At 45.8% G+C, this 21,512-nt stretch overlaps 1 protein-coding gene across 1 annotated transcript; it reads right to left on the bottom strand.

Moving 5' to 3' along the window:
* Positions 1–1,764: 1,764 nt before the first annotated feature.
* On the bottom strand, positions 1,765–19,517 carry LOC121560262 (spindle assembly checkpoint kinase-like). Its single transcript, XM_041873279.1, has 4 exons — positions 19,365–19,517; positions 3,289–3,427; positions 2,981–3,088; positions 1,765–2,865 (listed from the first exon to the last, which is right to left on the bottom strand). The coding sequence occupies exons 1-4, from the start codon at positions 19,508–19,510 to the stop codon at positions 2,509–2,511; spliced, it is 750 nt and encodes a 249-aa protein (XP_041729213.1). The 5' UTR covers positions 19,511–19,517; the 3' UTR covers positions 1,765–2,508.
* Between the last annotated feature and the right edge of the window lie 1,995 nt (positions 19,518–21,512).

Genomic DNA, 21,512 nt, shown 5'->3' with positions numbered 1-21,512 from the left:
CAACCAATGACAATAGTTAGGAGTGTGTCGTAATTGCTAGGTTAATCATAATGAATTGAGCGAAACTGTTAAAAGACAATAGCCCACAACATATTGAATATATTATGCCGTTGTTATCATTAGCATTAGCATAACATTAGCATCAACGTACATTGTTTCATTTAATTTCACCTATATATTTAAATATTTCCAATTTCATTCAATGTTTTTGTTACATGTCATCTTTTGATTCAACCATAATGCATAATAAGCATGATAAACAGGGGGAACATATTGGGTGTACGCTGAAAAGCTATAGAAAGAATACATTCATTTTCAAGACCTGGTCATAGAAAATATAATTGGTCATAAAAAGGGCCTGAGATCAAAGTCAATATTCAGACCACTAGGGGTCAATGTTTTTAAATAGAATATCCAGTAGGCCTCCCCTGAATTTAAAATTGATTACATTGAGATTTTTGTCACTGGCCTACACACAATAACACAGAATTTCAAAGTGGAATTCTATTTTTCGAAATATTTACAAATTAATAAAAAATGAAAAGCTTAAATGTTTTGAGTCAATAAGTATTCAACCCCTTTGTTATGGCAAGCCTAAATAGTGCCAAATAAAGTAACAGGGTTGACCGTTGGCTTAGAGAGAAAGCATTGGATGTCTAATAATATCTCCCGAGTGGCGCAGTGGTCTAAGGCACTGCATCGCAGTGCTAGCTGTGCCACTAGAGATCCAGGTTCAAATCCAGGCTCTGCTGTAGCCGGCCGCAACCGGGAGACCAATGGGGCGGTGCACAATTCGTCCAGGGTAGGGGAGGGAATGGCCAGCAGGGAGGTAGCTCAGTTGGTAGAGCATGGTGTTTGCAACACCAGGGTTGTGGGTTCGATTCCCACGGGGGGCCAGTATAAAAAAATAATAATGTATGCACTAACTGTAAGTTGCTCTGGATAAGAGCGTCTGGTAAATGTAATAGCTATGCTGGTGGTTGCATCCTGATATAGGGATAGATGGGCTTCCACTGACTGCAGGTATGCTGAGGTTTTTATGTGTGTGCTACTATCTGATCTAGGAATCTCTTGGGTGACCTGCTTCACTGTGTCTTTACCCTTTCTATCCATATGAAGCCTGATTATGCATGATGCACAGACCCTGTATTAGATGAGTGGAATGTACAGAGAACCACACACAGACCACTATGACATGACTTCACATATTAGTTTCTTGAAGCATGCAACAGTGTATGCTTGTGTAGTGATTCGTAAGTCGTATGCTATATGCACCATGTACTGTACAGTATGTACCTTCTAACACTTCATGCAGTGGTTTATTATATCATGATATCGTATTATCATGTCTTTATGGGTGCTCTTTGGCTTCAGTCAATGTATAACTTGACTTTCACTACATTATGATGTGGATATGCTGTCCAGGGTGACTGCGCCAGAAGATGGAGCTCACTGAAAATGTTATATTTCTGATTTAATTTCTGTAGACTATCATGAAATCTGCACAGTCCAGAGTGGCCTTATACAATGATTAATAAACAAAAAGATTAGTCAAACACCTGTGTTGAAGTTCCTTCTGACTGGGTAAAGTGGATGAACTGTGAGTGGGATACCCTTTCTGTAGCTGAACACAGCTCTGGTTGACAGTCTTGCAAGAGGCCATTTTGTACACTGTTGTTGTAAAGAGGATAACACAGCATATATTTATGAAGAATTACGTTTATTCTTAAGAGTAAGAAAAATGTAACAACTTCTTGTCTTCGATGATACAAAACAAATGCTTTTGTACTATGTACACAGTCAAATGTATGATATAGAGCTAAAGAGACAACTTATTTGCAACTGGGATGAGATTCCCAAAACAAAAAGGTTTCAAAAACATTCACAGATAGTTACTTGACTCCAGGTGCCTCTGTACACTGTCACCTAACCAGATGTGCAACATTGTAGCCATACTGTAACATGTAGCATTAGAAGAAGTGATAGTACTTTAGAGATCATCCTTAAATCCTTAATCAACCTTAACTCACTCCAAGGTTTCCTTCTTACCAGTGCAAGACAACTTTTGTTGTTGATAGTTTATTGCATTTTCTTTTGTCTCACTTAGATATTGTGGCACTTTGTTTTTAGGCACAGCACGTCCAGTATAGTTTCACTGGACATTAGAATTCTTCCATTAGTTTATCCCCCCTCCCAAATATACTCTTCCCCCTCTCCATAAACATACACTTTTACAATGAAGGATGGAAGGGGAGTGACCCACCCTCTGGAGAAGCAGAGTCAAATCAACTCCCAACTATTTCACAACCTCTCAATAACCTTCTTATGACTTGTTGTTAAACATCACATCCTCAAACTTGACTATCCTCCCTCCTTCAGTCTCCACCTCCTTTTGCTCCCAAGTCTCCACTTCACCATTTCTTTGCTCATAGCGGCGGATTCGCACTTTGCCCTTTGTGGGGAGTGGGCATGGGAGACCCTTCGACGCCTCTTTGTAGAGAAGCTGTTTCATGACATCTTGACTGGGTTGAGCCATGCCTGATGGATGGTGGCTCGCACTGTGGGGTCGCTCTGCACCATCCTACAGACAGCATTACAGTACTGCTGTCCCTGGAGACTGAGGATCTCATGGATCTTAGCCGGACAGACACTGGGGGTGTGCAGCCTGACTCTGGCACAGAGTTCAGCGATGATTTTACCCATAGCCCACACGTCTGAACGCTGGTCTCGGTGGCCCCTCCTCTGCAGGACCTCAGGTGGAGAGTAGGCCTCGTTGCCCATATCCACGGCAGAATTTAGGCCATTGCGGAAGAATTTGGCCAGTCCCATATCAATGATCACAGCTCGGTGAGTGTCATGCTCTACCTGGAAGAGATCATTTGAGAGGGGTGGAAAAATATTGTTTTATATCTAATCTAAGCATTTATTCTCATTAATGAAGAACATTAAAACAACAAAACTATTTTAATGCCTGTCTCACCATGATGTTCTCAGGCTTGAGGTCCTGATGGACGATATCTTTGCTGTGTAGGTGAAGTAGTCCTTCACACATGCCTGTGATGATGGTGGCCTTTATAGATGGAGTTAACTGTGGAAGATCAAAGGCTTTCATTATCAACTGATGAGTTAACTTACACTTTTTTGTAATAATGTTTGGACGGTCCCCTGAAAATCCTGTAGGCTTAGATACTTATTTATCAGATATGTTTAGATATATTTTTCTATATGAACTTTCATCAACACTGTCACATGCGTGTTTGGTGGCAGCAGTGGGATCCTTAGACCTACCTGTATTTTAGATTTTTGTGATTTGAAGATGGTTGTCTCCAGTTCCTCTCCAAAGATGAACTCCATGGGGATGATCCACTTAGAGTCCTTGAGTGTTGGATTACCCAGAAGCTTCACTATGTTAGGATGAATTGCCTTACTGGAGTCCCAGGTCACAGAGAGAGTGAAATAAAATGGAGATAAAGGGTTATGAGGGCATTGGAGTCTACAGACAGCACAACTAAGCACTTCTGTAGTGACCTTCTTCACCAGCACCTTCATCAACACCATATCTCATATATCAAAGCAAAATCCAAGAAGATACCATATTTTTCCCCTTTGTTTCTCCTAGACACAAATGAGTTCTCTTTAAACACCAAAATGAGACTAAGAACATGTTCTTATATTTCTACATTTCTACTTAAGAGAAACAACCACAAACACTATATATACAAAAGTATATTGGCAGTAGAATGGTCTTACTGACGAGCTCAGTGACTTTCAACGTGGCACCGTCATAGGATGCCACCTTTCCAACAAGTCAGTTGATCAGATTTCTGCCCTGCTTGAGCTGCCCTGGTCAACTGTAAGTGCTGTTACTGTGAAGTGGAAATAACAACGGCTCAAATCAAATTGTATTTGCCACATGCGCCGAATACAACAGGTCTGCGCCGAATACAACATGTCTACACCTGTTGTATTCGGCGCATGTGGCAAATACAATTTGATTTGAGCCGTTGTTATTTCCACTTCACAATAACAGCACTTACAGTTGACCAGGGAAGCTCAAGCAGGGCAGAAATCTGATCAACTGACTTGTTGGAAAGGTGGCATCCTATGACGGTGCCACGTTGAAAGTCACTGAGCTCGTCATGTGGGTAGAGTTAAAGTGACTATGCATAAGTAATAAATCGTCTGTCCTCGGTTGCAACACTCACTACCAAGTTCCAAACTGCCTCTGGAAGCAATGGAAGCAACGTCAGCACAGGAACTGTTTGTCACGATCGTCAGGGAGAGAAGTAGACCAATGCGCAGCGTGTTGAACGAACATTGTATATTTATTATCTTCAGTGATAATGTATACAACAAACAAAACAACAAACGACTCGTAACGTCCTTGGTAACAATGACCAACACGGAACAAAAACCCACAAACACAAAGTGAAAACCAGACAGTTAAATATGGCTCCCAATCAGAGACAACCAGCCAACAGCTGACACTCGTTGCCTCTGATTGGGAGTCACTCAGGCAAACATAGAAAACAACAAACCAGAACCCCCAACATAGAAACACACCACATAGAACAAACACACCCTGGCTCAACAACTAGAGTCCCATAGCCAGGGTGTGACAGTACCCCCCCCTAAAGGCGCGGACTGCGACCGCGCCTCAAAAAGAGCAAAACAGGGAGGGCTGGGTGGGCATACCTCCTCGGCGGCGGTTCTGGCTCCGGGCTTGACCCCCACTCCTTCTCTAACCCCCCAAAGTACCCCTGGTCCGGTCTGGCCCTGCTGACCAGAGCTGAACTGAACACTGGTGGAGCGGATTGCTGTAGCTCCGGCGTGACGCAGCACCTGACCGGTGCCGGACCCGCCACCGGTGGAACAGGCACGGGCCTTGCCGGACTGACGACGCACACCACTGGCTTGGTGTGGGGAGCAGGAGCGGGCCGAGCTGGGCTGACGAAGCGCACCACTGACTTGGTGCGGGGAGCAGGAACGGGCCGTGCCGGGCTGACGACGCGCACCACTGACTTGGTGCGGGGAGCAGGAATGGGCCGGACCGGGCTGGCGACGCGCACCACAGACTTGGTGCGGAGAGCAGGAACGGGCCAGACAGGGCTGACGAAACGCACCACAGACTTGGTGCGGGGAGCAGGAATGGGCCGGACTGGGCTGGCGACGCGCACCACAGACTTGGTGCGGAGAGCAGGAACGGGCCGGACAGGGCTGACGAAACGCACCACAGACTTGGTGCGGGGAGCAGGAATGGGCCGGGCCGAGCTGGCGATGCGCACCGTAGACTTGGTGCGAGTGGCAGGAACAGGCCGGACCGTACTGGGAACACACACCACTGGCCCTACGTGGGGATCAGGAACAGGCCGGACCGGACTGGCAACACACGCCAGTACCTCTCGCCGTGCCTCTACATCTTCCACCCCCTCTTCGACCAGTGGCCCCCGTAACCTGGCGGCATCCTCTGCCAATCCGCTGGGCCGCTCTGCCGCGGTCTCCTGCTGGCCCGTCGTCCACGGCGTTAGCCCCCCCCTAAAAAATTTCTGGGGGTCTCTCTTCCCCGTGGGCCAGGCCTCTATATTTCTCGCCCAACTCTCGCTCTCCTGCTTCCAACTCCAGCCATTCTGCTCCTCCTTAGGCTTGACCCAGTCGAGACTCTTCCTCCACTGTTCCCAAGTCCATCCACTCTGCTCTTTACAAGGCTGGACCCAGTCGAGGTTGCCACGGAGATCTGCAAGCGATTCCCCTGGCGATGGCTCCTGGACACGCTGCTTGGTCCAGTTTTGGTGGGTTTTTCTGTCACGATCGTCAGGGAGAGAAGTAGACCAATGCGCAGCGTGTTGAACGAACATTGTATATTTATTATCTTCAGTGATAATGTATACAACAAACAAAACAACAAACGACTCGTAACGTCCTTGGTAACAATGACCAACACGGAACAAAAACCCACAAACACAAAGTGAAAACCAGACAGTTAAATATGGCTCCCAATCAGAGACAACCAGCCAACAGCTGACACTCGTTGCCTCTGATTGGGAGTCACTCAGGCAAACATAGAAAACAACAAACCAGAACCCCCAACATAGAAACACACCACATAGAACAAACACACCCTGGCTCAACAACTAGAGTCCCATAGCCAGGGTGTGACACTGTTAGTCGGGAGCTTAATGAAATGGGTTTCCATGGTCGAGCAGCCGCACAAAAGCCTAAGATCACCATGCGCATTGCCAAGCATTGGCTGGAGTGGTTGGACTCGCCGCCATTGGACTCTGGAGCATTGGAAACGTGTTCTCTGGAGTGATGAATCACGCTTCACCATCTGGCAGTCCGATGGACGAATCTGGGTTTGGCGGATGCCAAGAGAACACTACCTGCCTCAATGCATGGCGCCAACTGTAAAATTTGGTATAATGGTCTGGGGCTGTTTTTCATGGTTCGGGCTAGGCCCCTTAGTTCCAGTGAAGGGAAATCTTAACGCTACAGCATACAATGACATTCTAAACGATTCTGTTCTTCCAACTTTGTGGTAACAGTTTGGGGAAGGCCTTTTCCTGTTTCAGCATGACAATGCCCCCGTGCACAAAGAGAGGTCCATACAGAAATGGTTTGTCGAGATCGGTGTGGAAGAACTTGACTGGCCTGCACAGAACCCTGACCTCAACTCCATCGAACACCTTTGGGATGAATTGGAACACCGACTGCGAGCCAGGCCTAATCAGTGCCCAACCTCACTAATGCTCTTGTGGCTGAATGGAAGCAAATCATGTTCCAACATCTAGTGGAAAGCCTTCCCAGAAGAGTTGGGCTGTTATAGCAGCAAAGGGGGGACCAACACCATATTAATGCCCATGATTTTGGAATGAGATGTTCAACGAGCATGTGTCCACATTATTTTGGTTATGTCGTGTAGCTCATATATGTTTTACTCGAATCAAAATAAGAGATCGCTCTAAATTGTCTTAAATAATTGAACTCTCCTGTACAGGTCTCCATGCATGAGACAATGAGATTACAGCAAGATCTCAAATATAACTCGATATGACTGTATTATGACGGCAATGATTTGGATGCTCCTTCTGCATTTTTTTGTTACCAACAATTTTTACGACCAACTGCTGCAACTGGCACATGACCACGTCACGTTCGGGCGGGATTTTTTTTATTTCAGTGCCAGTTAGCTAGCTAGCCAGATATTCACTCACTGCGGTCTTTTCAAATGTCAAGCCTCTACGCAATATTAGCTGTGATTTCAACAAGACTTTCAACAAAGTAGACTACAAAATAACTTAGAAAGAACTGAGGTAAGGGAACAATTTACGTGTCTGAACATCAAATGTTTGCTGTAAATTTAACTATTTATTAGCTAGCTAGCTAGCAAACTTTAGCTGTATTTTGGATAACTTTAGCTAGCTACACATGCTAACATAGTTTTTTTTAGATATAGCTAGTTATCTAGTCAAGGTGAGCCGAATAATCTGCCTAGCTAACGTTACAGTTTGTTAATGTAGCTAGCTAGTTAGTTATCTAAATCATAACTAGAGGGTTGAAAATATTGTTATACTAACGTTAGCCAGCTAGCTAAATAAAGCTAACGTTAGCAATTTGCCATTCGTACAATATGTTACAAATTTGAAAAACGTATGATATGTTAAGAATTTAAATGATATGGATAACATTAGCTAGGTGGCTGACGCTAATGTTAGCTAGGTGACCAGAGTTAGCTAGGCTAGGGGTTAAGGTTAAAGGGTTAAAGTTAGGGGAAGGGTTATCTAATATGCTAAGTAGTTGCAAACTATCTATATATTAAGTAGTTGCAAAGTTGGCTATTAGCTAAAATGCTAAAGTCTTCCGTGATGAGATTGGGTTGTTAGAGGTTCGCGTTATACTCCTACCCATCCACCCCGACCAACCACTCTAATTTTGTTTTAGCCTGAAGTAACCTTCTGTCTTATGTAACCATACCAAACGTAACATATCATACTAAATTGAGTGGCCCGGATTTACATTTACTATGTTACGTCTAGTACCTCTCAAATTGTGAAATGTATAGCTAGCTAGTTAACGAGTGTCTATTTAGTGTTGATAATTTTAACTGCCAGTGCCAATATGTGTTTAGGCAATTTCTTATGATAAACGTGTACAATGCATCAGCAGCCAAACTAACAAGACTAAGGGGACTGCGGGAAAGTTGGGTAGCTAGAAACTAGAGAGGAGGAGCAGGTCGGCCTTTTTACATGATTCATATTGAAGCATAGAGTTGTTAGGCCTACTGCTGCTAGGTAGCTCTCTCTCTGCTCTCCCCCTCCCCTCTGTTTGTTCTTGATTGCAGGAGTGAAGTCTGGTGTGCGGGAGTCAGGGTTCCAGCTGCAGCTCATTCACCGTAATCACCTCAGCCTTAAAGACCCGGTCAAACTTGCCACTCATCGTCAGATCATAGTCAAGACGACCATGTTAGTCTCGCTGCTGACTCAACCTGCTTGTTTTCGCTCTTTGTGTTTTTGGCCTGTTCTATTTACTTTTCTCCTGTGCCACAGATTATTGGAACCTGACTCCTGCCTCCGCTTCACTCCTGCCACCACCATCCTGCTTTCCACTACTGGACCTCCCTTTTGGACTCACCACGGACACTAGGACGTTACGGTACCACTCCTGCTCAGAACCTGGATCTGTTACCCTCCCTGTAGACCTGGACTTGCTCTTCCCCTATTTTTGGAAACCTGGACAATTGAACTGTGTAAATAAACCTGTTAAACCTTCTCTGGCTCGGTGTAGTTGTCTGCATTTGGGTTCATATCCAGTTAAATCGTAACAAGAGTTGTTTTATAGAGACATAAAACATTATTGTACTCAATATCTTTGTACTGGAAATAATTTTCGATAAATATGACAACCTTTCTTATAGACATGTTTGTTTGTGTGTGTGTGTACATGTGAGTGTTTGTGTATCTACTGGCCAGCAGAGGCAGAAGTATTATGACCTGATGAATGGTTCCTACATGGACCAGACTGTGCCCACAGGAGGCCCTGACCGAGTGATTTCAAAGCCCAGCTTCCACACAATCCGACACGGTACCCTCACCAAGGGCTCATCACAACCCTCCAACTGTCATTTTCATGTAATATTTATGATTTACCTTTATGGTTCCTCATGCTTGAGACTCAATGCCTGCTTTTGTGTAATGTATCTATCTAATCCTCTCTTCTCATTGTTTCTGTGCAGTCTTCAGATATCAGGCGGAAGCTGTCCTCTGAGAGCTGGCTTGGCTGCAGGGATGCTGGCACTCACCCCCGGGAGCACCAGCTCCTGCTCTGTGGACACGAGCTTCAGAAAGCAGCGTCTAGACATGCCCCCCTCCTCCACGGGGGAACCCTAAACCCCAGGCTGCTCTGCTTCCTCCCTGGGAGGAGGAACGCACTATACCCCTCGCTCCTGGACTCCGTTCTCACAGGACTCGGGCTACTCTGTTCCCTCTCAGGAAATAAAAGTTATTTGAATTGAAACACCCTGTTGGGGTGACATTTGGAAATAATAATAATACAAATAAATAAAGAACATGAGGTTATAACATGCATAACAGTAGTCTTGAAAACCCAACCCTGGGCAAGTGACTAGGGTCTGATTTGAACGACGGACTGTTTTGGCAACTTTGATAAGGGAAAGAAAATTATTTTGGATGGGTCCTCTTCAGACAGACATATCTCCCAACAAATCATGGCAACAAATCACGAGGCAACCCAAAGTTTGCAGGCAAAACCTTTGCAGTGGTTTTACTAAAGATAGTTGATGCAAACTAGCCACTTGCAAAATGCATTGGTTAAAAATAACTTTGCTAGCTACTTTTTTTGTATTTTATTCAAGCGGGTAAGTTAGTGATATAGGCAGTGACATAGTTCCTCAATGCCAAACTTATGTTCTATTACATACAGACGCTGTTAAGCATTGAGCATTTGAAAATTGTGTGAGGCTACAGAGACTAGCAATACAGCTCAGTTAAAGTTGAGCAATTATCTACATGTTTAGTTATTATAAAAAAGTATATATTTTTTAGATTCATTATGATCACAATATTAAATGTGGCTACTTTTGTTTAATCTAAACCCTCTTTCTGTCATTGTGTTTCTGTCAGACATTCTGGACACAGCGCTGGGCCGTTGACTGGCTGTGGCTACCCTGCCCAGGACATGTTGACCTCGTCCTCCTCTGCTGTCTCCTCCTCAGTCTGGGCATACAAAGCTCCCCATTATCTGGAGGACCCTCATGCACCTTCTCAAGACCCCTATTACAGGGGTTGCCCCACGTACCCCCCTACTGCCCCATTCCGTCCTAACAAGCCCCCGCTCTACCCCACCTATCCTAACGCTGGAGGGGCTGGACAGCACATTTCACAGAACCCTGCAATGCCTCCCCCGCCCCTTGCACTTCAGGCCGGCAGGGACAGAGAGAGGGACAGGGACTCAGGTGGGATTGTCTCTAGAAGGTCACCTTGCCAGGAGGCCAACTCTTCCTCTAAGTATTCCCACCACTCGCACCACACAGAGCGAGAGAGAGGGGAGAGGGTCTACAGACGAGACAGCCTGGGCTCCAGAGACAACAGCAGACACCGTAACCACCACTCATTCAATCACAGCAGCTACCACAAGCATCCTGTGGGGAAAAAAAGTATTTAGTCAGCCACCAATTGTGCAAGTTCTCCCACTTAAAAAGATGAGAGAGGCCTGTAATTTTCATCATAGGTACACGTCAACTATGACAGACAAAATGAGAAAAAAAATCCAGAAAATCACATTGTAGGATTTTTAATGAATTTATTTGCAAATTATGGTGGAAAATAAGTATTTGGTCAATAACAAAAGTTTCTCAATACTTTGTTATATACCCTTTGTTGGCAATGACACAGGTCAAATGTTTTCTGTAAGTCTTCACAAGGTCTTCACACACTGTTGCTGGTATTTTGGCCCATTCCTCCATGCAGATCTCCTCTAGAGCAGTGATGTTTTGGGGCTGTCGCTGGGCAACACGGACTTTCAACTCCCTCCAAAGATTTTCTATGGGGTTGAGATCTGGAGACTGGCTAGGCCACTACAAGGACCTTGAAATGCTTCTTACGAAGCCACTCCTTCGTTGCCCGGGCGGTGTGTTTGGGATCATTGTCATGCTGAAAGACCCAGCCACGTTTCATCTTCAATGCCCTTGCTGATGGAAGGAGGTTTTCACTCAAAATATCACGATACATGGCCCCATTCATTCTTTCCTTTACACGGATCAGTCGTCCTGGTCCCTTTGCAGAAAAAATATCCCCAAAGCATGATGTTTCCACCCCCATGCTTCACAGTAGGTATGGTGTTCTTTGGATGCAACTCAGCATTCTTTGTCCTCCAAACACGACGAGTTGAGTTTTTCCCAAAAAGTTCTATTTTGGTTTCATCTGACCATATGACATTCTCCCAATCCTCTTCTGCATCATCCAAATGCACTCTAGCAAACTTCAGACGGGCCTGGACATGTACTGGCTTAAGCAGGGGGACACATCTGGCACTGCAGGATTTGAGTCCCTGGCGGCGTAGTGTGTTACTGATGGTAGGCTTTGTTACTTTGGTCCCAGCTCTCTGCAGGTCATTCACTAGGTCCCCCCGTGTGGTTCTGGGATTTTTGCTCACCGTTCTTGTGATCATTTTGACCCCACGGGGTGAGATCTTGCGTGGAGCCCCAGATCGAGGGAGATTATCAGTGGTCTTGTATGTCTTTCATTTCCTAATAATTGCTCCCACAGTTAATTTCTTCAAACCAAGCTGCTTACCTATTGCAGATTCAGTCTTCCCAGCCTGGTGCAGGTCTACAATTTTGTTTCTGGTGTCCTTTGACAGCTCTTTGGTCTTGGCCATAGTGGAGTTTGGAGTGTGACTGTTTGAGGTTGTGGACAGGTGTCTTTTATACTGATAACAAGTTCAAACAGGTGCCATTAATACAGGTAACGAGTGGAGGACAGAGGAGCCTCTTAAAGAAGAAGTTACAGGTCTGTGAGAGCCAGAAATCTTGCTTGTTTGTAGGTGACCAAATACTTATTTTCCACCATAATTTGCAAATAAATTCATAAATCCTACAATGTGATTTTCTCATTTTGTCTGTCATAGTTGACGTGTACCTATGATGAAAATTACAGGCCTCTCTCATCTTTTTAAGTGGGAGAACATGCACAATTGGTGGCTGACTAAATACTTTTTTCCCCCACTGTATACAGTTTGTGAATAGCGAAAGGTAAAATTCAGTGTTATATTGATACAAGATGTGAATATCAGTGACAAAAAAGTTTTGCAGTGGTATCATGATACTTTGACATGTCATTGTTTTGTGGGTAATATTTTGGCATCGGGACAACCCTAATAGTTATGGGGCAAAAAAATATATAGAGTTACATATCGGAATATTATTTTTGACGCTATATCATATAGTTTTGACAATGTCGCAATATTATTTTTGCCCTAGTTGGCTGTACCTGCACCAAAACTCGAGTATTATAGCTTGTTCTCCATCTTATTTTTAAAAAGGGAGCCAATTTGTTTTCAGCACTTAATTCCATGATTGATGAAAAAACTTGTTTTTTTCATGGCTCTCTCGTTTCTCTGCAGCAGACATACACTACCGGTCAAAAGTTTTAGAACACCTACTCATTCAAGGGTTTTTCTTAATTTTTACTATTTTCTACATTGTAGAATAATAGTGAAGACATCAAAACTATGAAATAATACATATGGAATAATGTAGTAACCAAAAAGTTTTAAACAAATCAAAATATATTTTATATTTGAGATTCTTCAAATAGCCACCCTTTGCCTTGATGACAGCTTTGCACACTCTGTCTTTGTGAGACACGGTGTGGGTGAACGGATGATCTCCGCATGTGTTTTTCCCACCGTAAAGCATGGAGGAGGCGATGTTATGGTGTGGGGGTGCTTTGCTGGTGACACTGTCTGAGATTTATTTAGAATTCAAGGCATTGTGGCGCCGGTAGTATGGGTGATGGACACGGATATAGAGCAGGCATTATGCACAGATCCATCTCCACCGCAGCTGCGGTACATGCCTGCTCTTATCCGTGATCGTCTGATCTTCTGGGCACACACGTCACCCTCCTCTGGTCACCCAGGTATCGGCCGTACAGTGCGCTGCTTGAGCGGAAAGTACTGGTGGCCTACCTTGGCTAAGGACGTGAGGGTGTACGTCTCCTCCTCCTGTAAGCTACAACCATTACCAGTTCCACGACGACCAGGGTCTCATCTTAGTATTAATTTTCTGACTGATCTTCCCCTCTCCCAAGGTAACACCACCATCCTGGTCGTTGTGGACCGCTTCTCCAAGTCCTGCCGCCTCCTTCCTCTGCCCGGTCTCCCCACGGCCCTGCAGACTGCGGAGGCCCTGTTTACTCACGTCTTCCGGCACTACGGGGTGCCAGAGGATATAGTGTCCGAACGAGGACCCCAGTTCACGTCCAAGGTTTGGAAGAAGTTCATGGAACGTCTGGGGGTCTCGGTCAGCCTGATCTCTGGGTTCTACCCCGAGTCAAATGGGCAGGTGGAACGAGTAAATCAGGATGTGGGTAGGTTCCTGCGGTCCTACTGCCTGGACCGGCCGGGGGAGTGGTCGGTGTTCTTGCCATGGGCAGAATATGCCCAGAACTCTCTCCCCCATTCCTCTACTACCCTAACACCATTCCAATGTGTTTTAGGTTACCAACCGGTTCTGGCACCATGGCACCAGAGCCAGACTGAGGCTCCTGCGGTGGATGACCGGTTTCGGCGCGCGGAGGAGACGTGGGACGCTGCCCACATTCACTTCCAGCATGCCGTGCGTCGTCAGAAGGCCAACGCTGACCGTCACCGCAGTGAGGCCCTGGTCTTCGTACCGGGGGATCGGGTCTGGCTCTCGACCCGGAATCTACCTCTCCGCCTGCCCTGCCGGAAGCTGAGCCCGCGGTTTGTGGGGCCGTTCAAAGTCCTGAGGAGAATTAACGAGGTTACGTATAGGTTGTTACTCCCCCCTGATTACCGTATTAACCCCTCGTTTCATGTGTCCGGTGGTGGTTGGTCTGCTCCAGGAGTCTGAGGTGCGGGAGGTTCCTCCACCTCCTCTGGACATCGAGGGGGCCCCGGTGTACTCTGTCCGTGCCATCCTGGATTCGAGGCGTCGGGTGGGGGGCCTTCAGTACCTGGTGGAGTGGGAGGGGTACGGTCCGGAGGAACGGTGCTGGGTCCCGGTGAGGGATATCCTCGATCCCTCCCTGTTGCCGGATTTCCACCGTCGCCATCCGGCTCGCCCTGCTCCGCGTCCTCCTGGCTGTCCCCGAGGCCAGGTCGGCGCGCTGCTAGAGCTGCGCGTCAGGCGGGGGGTACTGTCACAACTTCGGCCGAGGCTGCCTCCCCTCCTTGTTCACGCAGGCTTCGGCGTTCGTCGTCACCGGAGTACTAACCAGTGCCACTCCAATCATCATCACAATTGTCTTGTCAATCACACACACCTGGTTCTAATCCTCTAATTAGTCCATGTATAAGTGTTCCCTCTGGCCCCTTGTCGTTGTGGGTGATTGATTGTTTGTGGAGGTTAGTGAAGCTCGGTGGAGCTCGTGTATTTTGTATCGACGGGAGTTTTCCCGTGTGCCTTGTATTTTCCAGTGAGCCTGTTTTGTGCCCTGGAGTGTGTTTGACGCATTTCTGCGTAAACCTGTATTTTTACGGATTAAAGCCTGTTATTCTGTGATTTACCCTCCTGCGCCTGACTCCTTCAACACCACCTCATCACAGGTAGTGTATGGTGGGTGAGCAATATGTTTGGAACATCGAATTCCAAACAAATCTCAGTATGGCATCGCAATACATATTGAATAGTGAGAATCGCAAAACATATCGTATCGTCACCAAAGTATCACGATAATATCCCTGGCAATTCCCAGCCCTAAACCCTAATAAAGTATGTAATTTCACATGGGTTAAGCGGCATTTCAGGTGAACTCCAGGTCCATTTTGACATGTGTAAGATGTTTGCAATCATCTGTTCGAGTGTTCATGTGTTAGTGACGGCACTTTCAATTTCAGACAAGGGTGTTTGCAATAACTGATTTCAGTGTTCATACAGAGTTTCACTAGGTCACAGTTTGTACCAGTTATGAGCTGGTATGTGCTGACTGACAGCTTTTTAGACAGCTCCCCCAGGCATTTTGCAGGGAGTTTTCCACTTTGGCTCTGTCTAAATGGGGTGGTGAAACGTTGGTGGTTTACCCAATAAATTACTGGGAGGCTGTATATAGAGTGTTCGACTCTCTTTATTTAGTTTTAATAGCAAACAGTTTACTCGCCATTAGTCAGCACCTCTACCAAAACTTTTTGGGTGGGCGCCAGCTGATGCTGTTTTTTTCAATGGGGTTAATGAAAGCACTTTCAATTTCACAACAATTTTAGAGAAGGCCATATTTTGACTATTTTGTTATTTTACAAGTGATACTATTTTGTATTAAAAGCAATCTAACCTCTTCCCAGTCACTTTTTTAGTATGTTAGACAAAGTTGTATGTATAAAAAAAACATTAAACATTAAAAGTTGTTAACGTTTAAATAATCTGTTGTCGTGATACTTGAATGTGAATGTGTTTCATGCATGCACATTTTTATAATGTATATACAGTTGAAGTCGGAAGTTTACATACACTTAGGTTGAAGTCATTAAAACTTGTTTTTCAACCACTCCACAAATTTCTTGTTAACAAACTATAGTTTTGACAAGTCCGTTAGGACATCTACTTTGTGCATGACACAAGTAATTTTTCCAACAATTGTTTACAGACAGATTATTTCACTTATAATTCACTGTATCACAATTCCAGTGGGTCAGAAGTTTACATACACTAAGTTGACTGTGCCTTTAAACAGCTTGGAAAATTCCAGAAAATGATGTCATGGCTTTAGAAGCTTCTGATAGGATAATTGACATTATTTGAGTCAATTGGAGGTGTACCTGTGGATGTATTTCAAGGCCTACCTTCAAACTCAGTGCCTCTTTGCTTGACATAATGGGAAACGCTAAAGAAATCAGCCAAGACCTCAGAAATAAATGTGTAGACCTCCACAAGTCTGGTTAATCCTTGGGAGCAATTTCCAAACGCCTGAAGGTACCACGTTCATCTGTACAAACAATAGTATGCAAGTATAAACACCATGGGACCACGCAGCCATCATACCACTCAGGAAGGAGACGCGTTCTGTCTCCTAGAGATGAACGTACTTTGGTGCGAAAAGTGCAAATCAATCCCAGAACAGCAGCAAAGGACCTTGTGAAGATGCTGGAGAAAACAGGTACAAAAGTATCTATATCCACAGTAAAACGAGTCCTATATCGACATAACCTGAAAGGCCGCTCAGCAAGGAAGAAGCCACTGTGTCACGATCGTCTAACATAGAGGACCAATGCGCAGCGTTGAAGGTGAACATATTTTATTACTATAAATGATCACACGATCAAAAACACAAAACGATAACGTGACGTCTACAGTTTCACACAAACCGAAATGAACAAGAAACCACAAACACAACGTGAAAGACAGATAGTTAAATATGGCTCCCAATCAGAGACAACGAGCCAACAGCTGACACTCGTTACCTCTGATTGGGAGTCACTCAAACAAAGAAATACAATACCCTAGAACCCACAACAAAACATAGAAACTAACACCCTGGCTCAACATACGAGAGTCCCCCGAGCCAGGGCGTGACAGTACGCCCCCCTAAAGGCGCGGACTCCGACCGCGCCAACGAAACACAACAGGGAGGGACCGGGTGGGCACTCCGCCTAGGCGGCGGATCCGGCTCCAGTGGAACAGGCACGTGCCGTGCCGGACCGACGACGCACACCACTGGCTTGGTGTGGGGAACAGGCACGGGCCGTGCTGCACTGACGACGCACACCACTGGCTTGGTGTGGGGAGCAGGAGCGGGCCGGACAGGGCTGACGAACCGCCCCACAGACTTGGTGCTGGGAGCAGGAATGGGCCGGACCGGGCTGGCGACGCGCACCACAGACCTGGTGCGGAGAGCAGGAACGGGCAGAGCCGGGCTGACGAGACGCACCACAGACTTGACGCGGGGAGCAGGAATGGGCCGGACCGGGCTGGCGACGCGCACCCCCGACCTGGTGCGGGGAGTAGGAACGGGCAGAGCCGGGCTGACGAGACGCACCACAGACTTGATGCGGGGAGCAGGAATGGGCCGGACCGGGCTGGCGACGCGCACCCCCGACCTGGTGCGGGGAGCAGGAACGGGCAGAGCCGGGCTGACGAGACGCACCACAGACTTGATGCGGGGAGCAGGAATGGGCCGGACTGGGCTGGCGACGCGCACCGCAGGTTCGGTGCGGGGAGCAGGAATAGACCGGACCGTACTGGGGACACACACCACTGGCTCTACACCGGGATCTGGAACGGGCCGGACCGGACTGGCAACACACGCCAGTACCTCTCGCCGTGCCTCCACACCTTCCATCCCCTCTTCTACCAGTGGCCCCCGTAACCCGGCGGCCTTCTCCGGCAACCCACTGGACCGCTCTATCGCGGCCTCCTGCTGGTCCGCCGTCGTGAGCCCCCCCCTAAAAATTTTCGGGGCGTCTCTCCTACCCGTGGACCACGTCTCCATATCCCTCGCCAGCTTCTCGCCCTTCTGCCATAATGTCAAGCCCTTGTCTTCCTCCCTCGGCTTGACCCAGTCCAGGAGGCGAAGGAGATCTGTGAGGGATCTCCCTGGCGATGGCTCCTGAACACGCTGCTTGGTCCCATCTTGGTGGTTTCTTCTGTCACGATCGTCTAACATAGAGGACCAATGCGCAGCGTTGAAGGTGAACATATTTTATTACTATAAATGATCACACGATCAAAAACACAAAACGATAACGTGACGTCTACAGTTTCACACAAACCGAAATGAACAAGAAACCACAAACACAACGTGAAAGACAGATAGTTAAATATGGCTCCCAATCAGAGACAACGAGCCAACAGCTGACACTCGTTACCTCTGATTGGGAGTCACTCAAACAAAGAAATACAATACCCTAGAACCCACAACAAAACATAGAAACTAACACCCTGGCTCAACATACGAGAGTCCCCCGAGCCAGGGCGTGACACACTGCTCCAAAACCGCCATAAAATAGGCAGACTACGGTTTGCAACTGCACATTTTGGAAAAATGTCCTCTGGTCTGATTAAACAAAAATAGAACTGTTTGGCCATAATGACCATTGTTATGTTTTGAGGAAAAGGGGGTCCCTTGCAAGCCGAAGAACACAATCCCAACCGTGAAGCACAGGGGTGGCAGCATCATGCTGTGGGTGTGCTTTGCTGCAGGAGGGACTGGTGCACTTCACAAAATAGATGGCATCATGAGGATGGACAATTATGGGGATATATATTGAAGCAACATCTCAAGACATCAGTCAGGAAGTTAAAGCTTGGTCGCAAATAGGTCTTCCAAATGGACAATGACCCCAAGCATACTTCCAAAGTTGTGGCAAAATGGCTTAAGGACAACAAAGTCAAGGTATTGGAGTGGCCATCACAAAGCCTTGACCTCAAACCTATAGAAAATCTGTGGGCAGAACTGAAAAGGCGTGTGCGAGCAAGGAGGCCTGCAAACCTGACTCAGTTACACCAGCTCTGTCAAGAGGAATGGGCCAAAATTCACCCAACTTATTGTGGGAAGCTTGTGGAAGGCTACCCGAAACGTTTGACCCAAGTTAAACAATTTAAAGGCAATGCTACCAAATACTAATTGAGTGTATGTAAACTTCTGACCCAGTGGGAATGTGATGAAAGAAATAAAAGCTTAAATATATCATTCTCTCTACTATTATTCTGACATTTCACATTATTAAAATAAAGTGGTGATCCTAACTGACCTAAGACAGGGAATTTTTACTAGGATTAAATGTCAGGAATTGTGAAAAACTGAGTTTAAATGTATTTGGCTAAGGTGTATGTAAACTTCCGACTTCAACTCCTTGATGCTCAAAAAGGCTTTTCTGGCGCAATAAATGAGACATCAATGAGCTCATGAGGAGACAATGATAAGATCTCATCTATTTCTCATACTTCTCAAATGTAAGTCTCAATCCAAGCTCATTTGTCTCATGAACGTTTCAAGAATTCATTCTCTTAGGAGAAACAGTTCAGATATAAGTGATCACTAAATGTTAGAAAATGGAGATCTCCCATATTTCTTCAGAGATGAAAAAAAGACCACTGAGCAAAATACTTTCCCTCTGGGCTGATATCACCATTTAGCAACATAACATGATAGCAAATTGTCTGTCATACTCACTTGTATACTTGACACTCTCTCTCCAGGTCTCTCCGATTGATTAAGTGTTGTGGCACCTTCTTGATTGCAGCCCAGGTGTCATTGTACTTCTCCCTGTATATCTTCCCAAAGCAGCCAGCAGCAAGAGTTTTGGTGGAATACTCCATCTAGGGGGTTTGGTGGGGAGTGGGTAGTGGGGTCAAGATCCGAAAGAAATGTGAAAAATTGTGACCAAAAACGACTAAAGCATTCACCTCTGCATATAATTTGTTATAGTACTATTGTTAAGGTAAGTACCGGTAAGTACACCCTACAGAGTCAATTCTCTCAATGTTACAAAGACAAAGAGAAATTCCAAAGAAGATGATAATGAGGTGGGTGAGAAGGGTGTGTCTGTTGACTTAGAAACTAATGCAAACAGTGTTTCAACTGTAGAACAGAGAAATTCTACAGACAGCGGCCATGTCCGAAAAGCCTACCCATATTTGCGTCCTAAATAGTAGGTTGTTTGGGTATGTGAAAAAAGAAAGTTTAATAGTATGCAACATTTTGAAAATCAAGTGTACTTTAAATGCCCGGATGTCATACTCATTTCGGCATTGACAACAGCTGATCAATTACAGTGGGGAAAAAAGTATTTAGTCAGCCACCAATTGTGCAAGTTCTACCACTTAAAAAGATGAGAGAGGCCTGTAATTTTCATCATAGGTACACGTCAACTATGATAGACAAAATGAGAAAAAAATTCCAGAAAATCACATTGTAGGATTTTTTATGAATTTATTTGCAAATTATGGTGGAAAATAAGTATTTGGTCACCTACAAACAAGCAAGATTTCTGGCTCTCACAGACCTGTAACTTCTTCTTTAAGAGGCTCCTCTGTCCTCCACTCGTTACCTGTATTAATGGCACCTGTTTGAACTTGTTATCAGTATAAAAGACACCTGTCCACAGGTGTCTTTTATACAGGTAACGAGATTAGGAGCACACTCTTAAAGGGAGTGCTCCTAATCTCAGTTTGTTACCTGTATAAAAGACACCTGTCCACAGAAGCAGTCAATCAATCAGATTCCAAACTCTCCACCATGGCCAAGACCCAAGAGCTCTCAAAGGATGTCAGGGACAAGATTGTAGACCTACACAAGGCTGGAGTGGGCTACAAGACCATCGCCAAGCAGCTTGGTGAGAAGGTGACAACAGTTGGTGCGATTATTCGCAAATGGAAGAAACACAAAATAACTGTCAATCTCCCTCGGCCTGGGGCTCCATGCAAGATCTCACCTCGTGGAGTTGCAATGATCATGAGAATGGTGAGGAATCAGCCCAGAACTACACGGGAGGATCTTGTCAATGATCTCAAGGCCGTGAAGGACCGAAATCCTGCAGCACCCGCAAGGTCCCCCTGCTCAAGAAAGCACATATACAGGGCCGTCTGAAGTTGGCCAATGAACATCTGAATGATTCAGAGGAGAACTGGGTGAAAGTGTTGTGGTCAAATGAGACCAAAATTGAGCTCTTTGGCATCAACTCAACTCGCTGTGTTTGGAGGAGGAGGAATGCTGCCTATGACCCCAAGAACACCATATCCACCGCCAAACATGGAGGTGGAAACATTATGCTTTGGGGGTGTTTTTCTGCTAAGGGGACAGGACAACTTCACCGCATCAAAGGGGCGATGGACGGGGCCATGTACCGTCAAATCTTGGGTGAGAACCTCCTTCCCTCAGCCAGGGCATTGAAAATGGGTCGTGGATGGGTATTCCAGCATGACAATGACCCAAAACACACGGCCAAGGCAACAAAGGAGTGGCTCAAGAAGAAGCACATTAAGGTCCTGGAGTGGCCTAGCCAGTCTCCAGACCTTAATCCCATAAAAAATCTGTGGAGGGAGCTGAAGGTTCGAGTTGCAAAACGTCAGGCTCGAAACCTTAATGACTTGGAGAAGATCTGCAAAGAGGAGTGGGACAAATCCCTCCTGAGATGTGTGCAAACCTGGTGGCCAACTACAAGAAACATCTGGCCTCTGTGATTACCAACAAGTGTTTTGCCACCAAGTACTAAGTAATGTTTTGCAGAGGGGTCAAATACTTATTTCCCTCATTAAAATGCAAATCAATTTATAACATTTTTGACATGCGTTTTTCTGGATTTTGTTGTTGTTATTCTGT

This window comes from Coregonus clupeaformis, unplaced genomic scaffold, assembly GCF_020615455.1.
Source record: "Coregonus clupeaformis isolate EN_2021a unplaced genomic scaffold, ASM2061545v1 scaf0366, whole genome shotgun sequence".
In the NCBI taxonomy this organism is placed as follows: Eukaryota; Metazoa; Chordata; class Actinopteri; order Salmoniformes; family Salmonidae; genus Coregonus; species Coregonus clupeaformis.
The sequence above is the reverse complement of the archived record's forward strand: the minus strand, read 5'-3'. Positions and strand labels throughout refer to the sequence as shown.

What these genes read in the sequence shown, in the direction of transcription:
- LOC121560262 (XM_041873279.1), bottom strand. Translation starts at nt 19,510, where the DNA reads ATGGAGTATTCCACCAAAACTCTTGCTGCTGGCTGCTTTGGGAAGATA. An exon ending in AGAGAGTGTCAAGTATACAA is followed by an intron (nt 3,428 to 19,364) that starts GTGAGTATGACA and finishes CTGGGACTCCAG; the next exon opens with TAAGGCAATTCATCCTAACA. An exon ending in TCAAGCCTGAGAACATCATG is followed by an intron (nt 2,866 to 2,980) that starts GTGAGACAGGCA and finishes GATCTCTTCCAG; the next exon opens with GTAGAGCATGACACTCACCG.